The following is a 13,866-nucleotide window of genomic DNA, read 5'->3' on the forward strand; positions in this document are numbered from 1 at the left end:
TTTGTATTTTGGTTGAAGTAATGCAATTCATTCAAGTTTCAATTTTAGACAATGACTATTTGAAACCGAGAATCGCAACGCGAAATGAAAATCGCAACGACAAAATCGCAACGCGATTTTAGTTTCGCGTTGCGATTTTCATTTCGCATTGCGATTATCTCGTTGCGATAGTCAAATTCGCGTTGCAATAGTCATTTTCGTGTTGCGATTTTCATTTTCGTGTTGCGATTTTAAGTTTCAGAAACTATTCTTCTTCTGCAAATTGAAACTTGAATGAATTGCATTACTTCAACCAAAAAACAAAGACAAATACGAAATTCACAGTGTTGCAAATTTAAGTTAGAAGAATAAACTACTACTACTCTTTATGTTTATTATTGTTTTTGGTATATCTTCACAGTGTAGTTTTTGGTATATCTAACTTGGTATGTTTATTGTTTTTGTAGAGCTTTTTTTCGGCTCAATTGACCTTAAGGAATAAAATAAGCCTAGTCACTACAATTGCGTCGAAGCTTTCACCTGTACAAAGAAAATTGTTTGAGGATACTTGCTTCGGGCCATGGCTGAAAGTACAACATCCGGGTAGAGATGCTATGTTGACTCATTTGTGGCTTCAGACCATGACTAGCGATCTACCCGAGAGTATAAAACGTGGTAATGAAGAGATATGGTTTCATTTTCCACCAGCGTATACGTGTTTTGGGCTGGAGGAGTTTTGCTTAATCACTGGTCTACGCTTCGGACACGATGATGTAGGTCGGTACAATAGTCATATTACCCGCCCATCATGGTTATCCCGGGTTTTTTCTGAGCTGTCAATGGAGAAGCCGAATTTACATGTCGACGACTTGACGAGATTATTTAATAAGAAAGATGGTTTTACTCGGATGGATGACGTCGATGTTGTCCGAGTATGCCTTTTAGTACTTTTGCATGCCGGCTTTTTAGGCAGAGAGGCCAAACAACCTATTCCTAAGGACCTAATATTATTGGTAGAGGACCTAAATTCATGGAACCTGTTTCCGTTGGGTTCGTATCTATGGAAAACTACCTGGAATAAGTTGTCGTCTGCCTTTGATGACCGAAAAAGTTTGCGTGGCGATGGTTCCAAATACACTTTGTCAGGCTTTATTTGGGCCTTTAAGGTAAGAATTTCTATATAATGTTTCCAAAATTATAATTAATTATTTAACAATTACAAATGTTTGTGTATTATATTGTTTGTAGATTTGGATATTTGAGGCTTTTCCCGGCATGCAGACATATGCATTAAAAACTTCAAATGATATTCCTAGGGCTATTTCCTAGAAGAGGAAACATCGGCTGTTGGATTAGGAAGAGTTACTATGGTATACGATAATAAATTATGTAAGTTAACACAAATACTACCATATATAAACAAGTTATTACTAGTACACGTTTAACTTTGTTTGAGATTTTTTATTGTTAGGAGGCCAACACTCCATTACAGAGGCTGACACCCACGGAGGCTGAGCTTGCCACTGATTGGTGGCAAGCTAGTAAGTGTTTTTTTGATGGCACGGATGATGAGCAACCTCCACTTCGAGAGCCATCACCTCACCCAGAGCCATCACCTGATCGACCACACTATACATCTCTACAACGAGAGCCATCACCTATTCCGTCACATAATCGAGCCTCTTCTCCACCATCACCTCATGATAGGCGACCGACAAAGATGCCACGACATTTATCTCCTTGTTCTCCACCTTCACGGGATGAGTTAGGGGAGTTACGTGATGAGGTCAATGCATTTCGTGAGGAGGTCGGTACTTTACGCGATGACAATGGTGCATGGCGTGATGAGGTATCTACTTTACGTAGTGAGGTATCCGCTCTACGTGAGATGGTAGCATCGTTGCAGAATGAGGTTCATACTCTACGCAACGAGGTAAGTTTAAGATTTTTCATATTTAACTTGATTTACTCATAATTTCACTTAGATTAACCATTTCACTTAGATTGCTTAGTAAATTCATTCGGTTACTGCCAATACTGCTAAACAGTTCTAAAATAACCCTGTGAAGTTAGTATTTGTATTTGTTTTGTCTTTTGGTTGAAGTAATGCAATCCATTCAAGTTTCAATTTGCAGAAGAAGAATAGTCGCAACACGAAACTTAAAATCACAACGCGAAAATGACTATCGCAACGCGGAAATGACTATCGCAACGCGAATTTGACTATCGCAATGGGATAATCGCAATGCGAAGTAAAAATCGTAATGTGAAAATCGCAATGCAAAAATGAAAATCGCAACGCGAATTTAAGTTTCAGAAACTATTCTTCTTCTGCAAATTGAAACTTGAATGGATTGCATTACTTCAACCAAAAGACAAAGACAAATACTAACTTCATAGTGTTGCAAATTTAAGTTTCAAGAATAAACTACTACTCTTTATGTTGTCCTTGAACAAGCACTAAACCTATATGTTGTCCTTTTAAATGTTTATATAAGTGCTTACTTCTGGAATGTTATCTGATGCATTTTGTGAACTATGATAGAATAATGACTTGGGTGAGTACCGTGCAAGTTTGAAACATATTTGTCTTTGTTTTCACTATTTAATATCATGTTTGTTTATTTACTGATTTATGTATTAATTTATTTTTAACGGCCTGATAAGGTGGATGCTTTACGTTGGGTTTTTCTTGCACGACGGGGTTCACGCATCAGACGGTGTGCACGTGCCATTACGTCTCTGTTCACCCCAATAGTGCGAAGACTCCGTAAGAAGAAGCCCGAATCACCTGTTATCATTCAAGAGGCCTCTCCTATCGTTCAAGAGTCCCCTATCATCCCTCAAGAGTCCCCTCCCACCGTTCAAGAGGCCCTTGTCATCGTTGAAGAGGTCCCTTCCACCATTCAAGAGCCCGATTCACACGGCGTAATATGTCGAATTATTGAGAAACCCTCTCACGTGCCAGACATGATGGATGAGTGTTGTCTTTCGTATGAGTTACCGGCCAGTACCATTCCGGCAGATGAATTGGATAGGAGAAAACTACCGGAAATAATTTTGGATAATACCCTTTGGGCTAAGAACGTAGTTGATTTTTATCTACATGAGCGGAGCCAGGGGTGTTATACTGACATATACAAACTCAACGATGATATGCATTTGTTACTTGATCGGTCTTGGTGGGGTATGTTATTAGGGGTTAAAGACAATGGCTATTTCGATGGGGGGTAAGTCTTATATTTTTCTTATATTTCATTTTGATTAATTTTTTTTAAAATTTATGTAATTCACTAATATATGTCTTTTTTTGTAAAACAATTGATGCATGGGTGTCACGTCTTCTAATAATAAGGAAAATGAGGGGAAAAAAATACGCGATATACAATTATGCCGACGTCTTTTCACGTAGTTCACTTGAAGAATCAACGAGATGAATCATATGTGTTGGGTAATGGACAAGATAAACTTTATCCTGCATGGTGGGAGATCGATAAGGTTAGTATTTATTTTTTAAATATTTTAAAGGTGTTCATAAATAAGTGCGCAATTGAATTATTATATATGATTGCAGGTGTTTATCCATGTTTTGGAACATAATCATTGGTTTCTCGTCGAGCTTCAGCTCCCATCCCTGAAGACAATAGTATATGACAGCATGATAAATTACATATCATTGTCTGATTTGAGAGATATTATTAAGGGATGGAGCTCTCATTTGGCTAAATTCTTGGATGTGATTAATTATTGGACTTATTATGGAAACAAGAAGCCAAAGAAGTTCAATGTTACAGTTATCAGAGACGAGACCGCGCCACAACAAACGTAGGGAGCCAGAGGGGATTGTGGTCCTCTCGTATGCATGTGCTTGGAGCGTTTGACGACAGGAAGTATATAGTTTCTACCTCCCACTGATAGAGATAGAGGTGCAGTAGGCTTGTGGTTTTGGCATTTTATGGCTAGAGCGATATATGCGAGACGCTGCCTACCTGCATCCGCGTTATAAAAGTGTCCATAAACAATTGGTAAGTCAAATACAAGTATTGTTAAGTACCTAGAATTCAATGATTTGTTGTTTGTTGGTTTTATATGTGTAGAAAGTGTTGTTTGAGCAAATGTTTGGTTTCTGCAGGTTAATCCTGAAGTGAGCTGCGTGAAATTGATGTATGGGTGCATAAACAACTGTTTGGGGTACATTTTTTTATTGTTTAATTGATTCTTAAAAGTTGATTTGTTTAATTGATGAGGAAAATAAGAATTATTATTATTTTTTACTTGTTTAATTGATTTGTAAAAGTTGATTTGTTTAATTGATGTGTAAATAATTCTTATTTGTGCTTGTTTAATTGATTGAAATGTAAAAGTTGATTTGTTGATTTCAATCTGCATCATATTGAAGGCAAAAGACCTGTTGAAGGTATACTTTCGCAACGCTAAACTCAAAATCGCAATACGAAAGTCAAAATCGCAATGCGAAAGCCAAAATCGCAACGCAAAAGTCAATTCGCATTGCGATTTTCACGTTGCGAAAGTCAATTCGCGTTGCGATAGTCTAATATGCTTTGCGATTTTCTCGTTGCGATAGTCAAATTCCCGTTGCGATAGTCAAATTCCCGTTGCGATAGTCAAATTCACGTTGCGATAGTCAAATTTGCGTTGCGATAGTCAAATTCGTGTTACGATAGTCAAATTCGCGTTGCGATAATCAAATTCGCGTTGCGATATTCAAATGAATGTGTAATAAGTGATAACAACTGAACAGATCATAGCAATGTTCAAACTCAAGTTACTAATACATACCTAACTGAAAATGTTAAAAGTTTACACATAAAATACACATAATACAACACTTGCATTTAAAAATCACCTAAGTTAATAGTCCCAAAAGGTGAAGCCGGTTGTGATTGTGATTTTGATTACGATTTTGATTGCCTTTTACTTGACACCATATGAGCTTTGGATTTTGATGAGAATCCATATTTTGGTAAAGGAAAAGATGATTGTGATGGCACTGGTGATCCACATGTCAACCTTGTATGACCACTTTCCTTGCACCGACTACATGTCGATCTCTTCTTCTCTTCACCCTTAGACGGTATACGATCGTGACTTTTTGGTCGGCCAGGTAGCCTTCTGTCCATGGCTGGTGGCAAAACTGTTTGTAAGTCATCTGATATGTCCCACTCAGAAGGATGTGGAATAAGGTAGATAATCTCGGCATAAGTCTGTCGATATACTTCTGTAGTGTAGCAATCCATAGCGTATGCACTTGAATCATCTTGGTTTAGATGAAGAACAACTTTTATAACATGGCCACACGGATAACCAGATGTTTGCCATTTCATACAACTACATGTCTTTGCATTTAGATCGACAAGCCCATTTAAGTTATTATCAAGTACTTCAAACAAAGTGTTTGAACATGGTTCAACTCTCCATGACGTTGACTTCACAACACGTTTTGTTATCTTTTTTTCAGTCCATGGTGTAACACGATGTTCCAATGTTCCTATAAATTTAAATAAATAATACTTAGTAAAATATATGATAAGTTACGAATTTAAAGAAATAATACATGCATGGTTTCTTTTTTTGTAGTACCACTGTTGAATAGAGGCTCGAAAAAACTCCATTAACATAGTAATGGGTAATTTCCGGGAATGACGACTTAGAGCGTTGATTGATTCTGCACTATTAGACGTCATGAAACCATATCTTGCTCCAAGTTGATGTACTCTTGACCATCTTTCAAACCCAACATCTTCTAGTGTTTGAGCACACTGAGGCAAAACACGTCTTAAACAATTTATATGCTTATTAAAATCCACTTCTCGATAAGCTTTTACAGACTTCCAGTATGTCCATTTGTGATTTTTTGTACCAGCAGACCTTGATTTTAGATTTTTATACAAATAAACACCACAAAGTCCATGAAAAGCATCTGGGAAACACCTTCTAACAGCGTTGTCAATTGAGTTTGCCCTATCGGATATGATTGTCAGATTGCTAATAGGACCTATGCAATCCCTAAGATGCCCCATAAACCATGTCCATGAATCAGAGGTTTCAGATTTTCCAACCCCGTAAGCTATTGGCAATATCCCATTGTTAGCATCCATGACTACTGCTAATAAGTTTACTCCAAGGTATCGACCTTTCAAATGTGCTCCGTCAACTATAATAACTGGGCGCATGCAAGTAATAAACGAACAAATCTACAAAATAATATACACAAGAAATATAATCATTTAAATGTGAAATGCATGTAACTAACAAAAATGAGTCAACAAAATTATATTGATTTACTAACCGCAGCACCAATGGCGATAAACAGCAACTCAAAGCGTCCATCTCTATCTGTTTTGATATGAGTTGCCGACCTATGATTTTTCAGCTTTAAATTGTGACAATAAGCCGGCAGTTGGGTAAACGATGCTTCTGGCGACCCCCTCAACAATTCCAATGCATAACATTTGGCTCTCCAAGCTTGAGAATATGAGATACTAATCTTGAACCGAGCATTCATGTCAGTCATAATTTCATGTCCCCGATATACCCTGCCATTCAAAAACATTAACTCAGCCAGAAAACCACCCAACACCTTTTTGTTTGCCTGTCTATGGTGAGGAAAAACTTGGGTTCTTGAACATGTATGTTTATCAATAAAAGTCCTAACTTGAAACATTTCGCAATCTTTTATCCTCTTTGCAATCATACGCCATGTATAGTTTTTGTCAATCATACACCTTGTTTCGAAACGATCTTTGCTTGATTTGTTAACTTTTAGTTGATAGCCATCTTCCACACATTTCGTATACAAAGCTATCTTCAAGTCTTCCTTTGTATCAAAACAATCATCTTTCTTGATACGAATAATTTTTGTGTAACAATCAATTGCTATCTTTACCAACTCTTCTTCCGGTATCTGAAGTAATTCTGACATATTCCAGTTATACTCCTGTGGCATTTTCTTCGGGGACTTTTCTTCGGGGATTTCTTCTTCAGGGTTATATGAATTACAGAATGGATGTTCAACATATTCATTCACAGTCGTAGCTTCCTCCTCATTATCATCAACAACATCTTCCTCGGCAGCAGCTGTTTCATCATCAAAATTCGGTTATTGACCAATATCAAAATCATTACACGCATGGTCTGTTTCTTCTTCTGAAACATCATCAAAATCCGAGTATTGACCAAGATCAAAGTCTGGGTATTGACCAAGATCAAATTTTGAATACTGACTATTACTCACAATTTTTTCTGTTGGCTCATCATCGTCTAACTTGTCAATAAGAAAACCGGAATTTGGTGCTGAAAGTTGATTGGGATTTGGATTAGGGAAAGGTTGTGGGTTTTGAGATTGTGTTTGGTATTGGAAATGTGGTGAAACAAAATTTGCTTGGTGATGAAATTATGGTGGAACCATTAAATTTTGAGCACCATAAACTGGGGTTGAAAAACTTAGTTGATTACTACACGCTACTGACCCAACTTCACTACTTCTAGGTTCAACAACATACAATGTAACATCATCCTGTGAAACACTAATGTAAGCAATGAATCGTTCAACATCTTCATTGTCGGTTAACAAATAAACTTTACCTTTTCTCTGATAAGATAGCCTAAATCTACTTAGGGGCTCTAAATTCAATTTATTTGCAACACGTAACATTAGAGTTTCATAAGTTAACTTTTTTAATGACAGTTTTAGTTGAAGATTCATGGGTAAAGACATATATTGTAAAACACCATGAACATTCTCCAATGACCCTCCAAAACACAAATCTATCCAAACATGATCAACATTAGATGATTTCATTATTGTAAATTAATTTACTAAACAAACGAGCTGCGAAACTAAAACCTGTTGCCGGATGGGGAAGGATGTCGTTGGATATAGGATGTCGTTGGATATAGGAACGGATGTCGCCGGAGAGAGTGATAGATGGAGATGAAATGAGTTACGATTTAGGGATTTAGGTTATGAGTTGCTACTGCTGCGTAGTTATATACCCAAAACATTTGTGTTGCGAAACTAAAACTTGTTGCGAATTTGAAATTCAGTGTTGCGATAGTCAGAATCGCGTTGCGATAGTTAGAATTGCATTGCGATTTTCTAAAATCGCAATGCGAATTTGAAAAATCGCAATGCGATAGTCAAAATCGCGTTGCGAATCTGGAAACTGATTTGCGATACTGGAGATCGCGTTGCGATTTAGAGATCGCATTGCGACTTTGTTGGTCATTTTGGCAAATCGAAAAAAAATTGGTCAAAATCGTATATTATAAGGCATTTTCGGTCACTGAGATTATTTTCTCATAAAAAAATCTATTTAATATGACCTATATATATTTTTGGAAGCTATTTTAAAAAGAAAGAATATGAAAAAAAACTCCATTATTACCTACCACTTTGTTTCAAACAGATCAACAAACCCTAGAGAGGCACAGTGATACACAGATCGGAAGAAGGGACTAAAAACTGAGGGAAAATGAGTCAAAAAATAAGAACGGCTCCAAAACAAGATTCTCAGTCCACCGGCACCATCGCCGTCGCCGATGCTTCAGCTCAAGTTTCAATGGACCCATTTTTCCACATCCTGAAACTCGTCCCCTACTCTTTCCTCCGCCCTCCGCGCCTCCGCCTTAAGCTCCCCTCCTTCTCCCTTCCGTCGGCCATGACCGTCTTTTCTCTCATCCTCCTCACCTACTTTATGGTGGTTTCGGGCTTCATCTATGATGTCATCGTGGAGCCCCCCGGAATTGGCTCTACCCAAGACCCCGCCACCGGCGCAGTCCGACCTGTCGTCTTCCTTCCGGGCCGAGTCAACGGTCACTACATCATCGAAGGACTATCCTCCGGGTTTATGTTTGTGCTTGGTGGCATTGGGATCGTGCTCTTGGATCTTGCCCTTGATAAAAACAGGGCTAGGAGTATCAAGGTTTCGTACTCCATCGCGGGGATCTCCTCCGTTGTTATTGCTTATGTCCCTGGTTATCTTTACCAATCATTTGAGTTAAAACTATTTTATTAAAAAAAATAAAAGAATTAAAAACTATTTAAATTAAAAACTTATTCGCATCAAGATCCCTGGTTATCTTAGGTGAAAATGTTACTTTATTAGCTATTAATTAAGTCTTCTTCAGTTTAGTTGAACAATTTTGAATAAAAAGGACCATCTCTTCACCTTGCTTTCTTTGGGTGTTTTTGCTTGTTGAAGAACCTGAATTATGTGATGTAAAATTTGCCTTTGGATTCGAGTTTTAAAGCTCTTATGATTGGTAATTCCACGTTTTTAGGATCTAATTACTGGATTAACAAGTTGAACATCATGTATTTGTTGATTGATAGTGTTTTTGCTTATTGAAGAACCTGAATTATGTGATGGAAAATTTGCCTTTGGATTCGAGCTTCAAAGCTCTTATTGTTGGTAATTCCATGCATTTAGGATTTCATTACTGGATTAACAAGTTGAACATAATGTATTTGTTGATTGATTTATTATTCTTGATTCACGAGTGTTCTTCATATGTCAGTTTATTATTACAGTGAATAGGATCTACCTAGGGAAAGAGGATTTCATAAACAAATCGCCGTGTTAACCAAGAAATTAAGGGAAGGGATTCTGACTATCTATTGGAAAGTTATTAGTGAAAAGAGAAAGAGGGAAAGTAATTCGAGTCGGTGAATGGTTGGGGCATTTGGTGCACGATGATGATCTTCAATTTGGGTATTTTTTATATCTGCTTTTGCCTTGCAATGTATGCTAATATTCAACATCCTAGTTTATGCTTCAGGTCATTTGTTGCATTGGTCGATTCTAGGTTTTACTTTTAAAACTCGGCTTGGCTAGTATTTCAGATTAAAATGTGTTTAGTGATGCATTTAGACGTGTCTTGATTTTGTACGGTTTATTAGGCAAAGTTGATAACATTTATAAATCTAAATGCTTTCTTACCATAAATAGTTCTGTTAGCTTGTCTCTAATTCCTTATCTTAGTTTTTGCTTATTCGAATCTCACTTTTCTAATTTTAAGTGGCTAACCTTGAATCAATTGAAGAAACTGACTGTATTTACAATGATGAAGGGTTGGTGGTTTATAATCAAGAAATGTTAGAATGAATATGATCGTAAGTAACTTGACTCAATCTGTCTCTTATACACACTTATCCTGAACTCATGTGAAAGTTTTGAGTGCATACCGTGCATTATGGTAGTGCAGTTGTTTTCAGTCGGGCAGTTTTGTTGACAATGTTGCCTTGCCTGTCATGGTTTTCCATAATTATGAAATGTTGTTTTCACTCAGGCAGTTTTGAGTAAAAGTATGATTGTTTTAATAAGTTATGGGTCTCCATTTATAGGCTTATAACTAGATGAATCGATGTCATAGCTGCTTAGAGGGCTCCTATATTAATAGGATGCTCATGGCATCCAAAGAGGACAATATCGATTTAAGGGAGGTGCTTCATTCTGAGTCAGAATACCATTCCAGTCATTTGGAATGCTCGAGATGATATTACTTGCCAACTTGATTTGATATAGGAACTAAACAAAGCACCGTGAACAGTAACTTTATCAAAACTCGTTGTCTTAGCCATGTCGCTCATGCTCTTTGTTGAGTGAGTTTACTTAGAAATCGTCATTCTGTCATTATTCTTGTGATTTTTTCGTGTGAATTATGGTAGTGCAGTTGTTTTACTTACTGGTTCAGTTTTGTCGACAATGTGGCTTGCCTGTCATGGTTCCCAAGTGTTTGTATTTTTTTTGGGGGGAAAGGATGTTCTTCCCAGGACTCAAAGCTTGGATCTTTTATGCGTCAATACAGTTTCAACCACTTGCTCGTTTAGATTGTTTGGCTTTTGTTACTTCTCTTCAATATTGTTTTACTAAGAAGTTATATGCATCATATCAAAATGTTACAAGACTTGATAAATTAAGTACTGCTATCACATCATCATCCAAAATCTATAGTAGATTATCGTATCAGCATCGTAAATTACTATGTTAGCATTATAATGTTTTTCAATGCTGCTTTCCATTGGTCGAAGTATCAGATTAAAACTTTTATGGGTTTAACGATCATATTGGGTATCAAATAAATTTAGGGACCATATTAATTATTTTCTTCAAATGTTCAAGCTTTAAATATATATATTTAATTGGCATCTTTTAATTTAAATAGTTTTTAATTCTTTTATTTTTTTTAATAAAATAGTTTTAACTCAAATGATTAATGTTTATGTCCCTTAGGTTGTAATTTGCTATTGGCTCTTGTGTTAGCATAAGTTGTAGATTTAGTCTATATTTTGTTATAAGTCCTTTTTAGTTACAAAATTTAATTATTTTAATTTAAATTGAGATTAAAATTTTAAAATCTTGAAAAAAACTAAAGATATCAAGTTAGAGAATAGAGACTAAAAATAAAATCCATGGATGATAAAGATCGATAACTATAAATAAATTAATAACATAAATATGTGAGATTGAATAAATGAAGTGGTGAGTTGAATTATTTTTTATTAAGTTAAGGTGATTATAAAGGTGGTATGTTTTAAGTACTTTTAATTATTTAACGATAAATGTTTAATCATTCTGTTATAGTCGTTGTTGTCCGAATCCGTGACCTCTAAGAATAATAACGATTCTTTTAACCACCGTAAGTTAGTTGTGATGAGGTTAAAATTGACATTTTGGATTTTGGAAAAGAATGAATAAGGTGGCCAGCTCATTGATACACCCATCATACATGGCTAAGTGCCAAAACTCAACCCATATCAAATTTAATTATTATATTAAAAATAGATAATGCCAAATTAAATTATAAATGAGTTAATATCACATTTGACTATAAATACATTTGTAATATAATAGGAGCAATATATATACATATGAGTTAATATCACATTGGACTAAGTACATTTGTTATATAATAAGTAGTATATATATGTATGAGTTAATATCACATTTGACTATAAGTAAATTTGTAATATAATGAGTATTATATATATATGTGTGTAATTTTATTCCGTAACATTTTACTACGTTCTAGAAAAAAAAATGACGGCTAATCTTTTTTTTATTAATAGTTAATTATAAAATATATTTATTATAAAGATTCTAAATTATTGAATAATAAACTTTCTTAAACACTTTTGTCTATATACGTTGACGCTTGAACGTATTATTTTTAAAGACAAAAATCATCTCTTTAATCATTTTTTTTTTGTTTAATAAGATATAAGGGCCGTCTAGTTGTTCGTTCTATCAGCAGTTAACAACTCCTCAACTTCTTTAGATAAGTTTTCCAGAAAAATTATGTCTTCCTGAATTTTCCATATCTACTTGGTGATAAAGTCTGCGACGCGGTTAACCCCCTATGGGTATATGCTTCAAGTCTATTTCCCAAGTCTATTTCTCATCTCTTTTTCCATTAAGTTAATATTACATATTTATTTTTATCTATTTTTTATATTGTATGTTTATTTTTTTTAATAACGTTATCTTTATAACATATTTCTTTTTGCATTTATTACATGTTTTCTCTGACTTTGACAGGTTCTCTACAGTGACAGAGCCACATGATGACGTGATTGGATACATATACATCCTAAAATATAATTTTTTTTATTAATTACTTATTTTAGTGATAGTATCTGTCTTGAAATTTTATTTGTGTCCATCTTATTAAAAAAATTACGTTGTTAATATATGTGTGTGTCTATCCTAAAAAATATTTTTGGATCTGTCATTCTTTTTATTTAATTTTTAGGGTTAAATTTAACATCACATCGACTGATCAAGATGATGTCTATTTATTATCCTCCTGATTTTCCATGTTTTTGACTATTTGGTTTGGTTTGGATATGCGGATTGCGTTTGGAGATAGTTTACTCGTGTTGCTCGACTTTGATTTGCGATTGTCGGTGGTCTTTCAGTAATTTGATCTCTTTTTATGGTTAATTTTCTGATGCAGTCAGATCTATTTGTATTTATATTTTGTTCAAGCCTTTTGGATGAATTTTTAATCTTTTCCTTGTATGGTCCTTGTTTGATCTCAAGTGACTAGTTTCTTGTGTATGTGATTATAAGAAATGTCCTAATTATGTGTTTAGTTTACCCTTATCGTCATAAACATTTTGAAAATTTCCTTTTTCCTAAAAAAAACCTAGTGACTTTTATTGTTTATATATATATAATACGTAATCCAATTATGTTGTGTAAAACATTTTTAGTTTTACATTTTTTAAAGGATATTTAAATGAGAGAAATTAAAAATATCATTTAATTTTAATCTTTTCATAAATGCATTTAATTTTAGTGGTTACAAATTAATTTATATTTAAAGGTAGTGAGAATTGAATAAATAATAATTTAATAATTTATCATTATCTTTAAAAATATCAACGGTTTAATTTTTAGTACATTTAAAAATCAATAAAGCTAATGACCCGCTAACAAAAAAGATTAACATAAAATAATATTAATAGTTTAAGGATTAATATATATTGTTTCAAAGATTAAATACTGGTCTACAACGAAATCATAGTTTGGTGATTGATAAAAAAATGTTTTAAAATTAAGTGGTGAACTTAGAACAAATGTCATAATTTAGGGACAACTTGTACAATTAACTCTTAGTTTTTATTATATGAATTTCTAATTAGTCCAGAGCAAATAAACAAAAAAATAACTTTATTAAATAATTAAAAATCAATTGAGTTTAATTCAATTAATATTATAATTAATACATTAGACAAGAATATGAAATTAGCATACTTAAACATTCAATATTTTTATGTTATTTGAATTTATATAATATTAATATTATATAAATTATTTAAAAATTACTCAAAAATAAAGATATTTTGAATAAATAAATAAA

At 34.3% G+C, this 13,866-nt stretch overlaps 1 protein-coding gene across 1 annotated transcript; it reads left to right on the forward strand.

The window, feature by feature from the left end:
• Positions 1 to 8,387: 8,387 nt before the first annotated feature.
• Positions 8,388 to 9,251, forward strand: LOC120202582 (putative oligosaccharyltransferase complex subunit CG9662). Its single transcript, XM_039202991.1, has one exon. The coding sequence runs from the start codon at positions 8,475 to 8,477 to the stop codon at positions 9,015 to 9,017; it is 543 nt and encodes a 180-aa protein (XP_039058922.1). The 5' UTR covers positions 8,388 to 8,474; the 3' UTR covers positions 9,018 to 9,251.
• The last annotated feature ends 4,615 nt before the right edge of the window (positions 9,252 to 13,866 follow it).

The sequence above is a fragment of the Hibiscus syriacus genome, unplaced genomic scaffold (assembly GCF_006381635.1).
Source record: "Hibiscus syriacus cultivar Baekdansim isolate YM2019G1 unplaced genomic scaffold, ASM638163v2 tig00000340_pilon, whole genome shotgun sequence".
NCBI lineage: Eukaryota > Viridiplantae > Streptophyta > Magnoliopsida > Malvales > Malvaceae > Hibiscus > Hibiscus syriacus.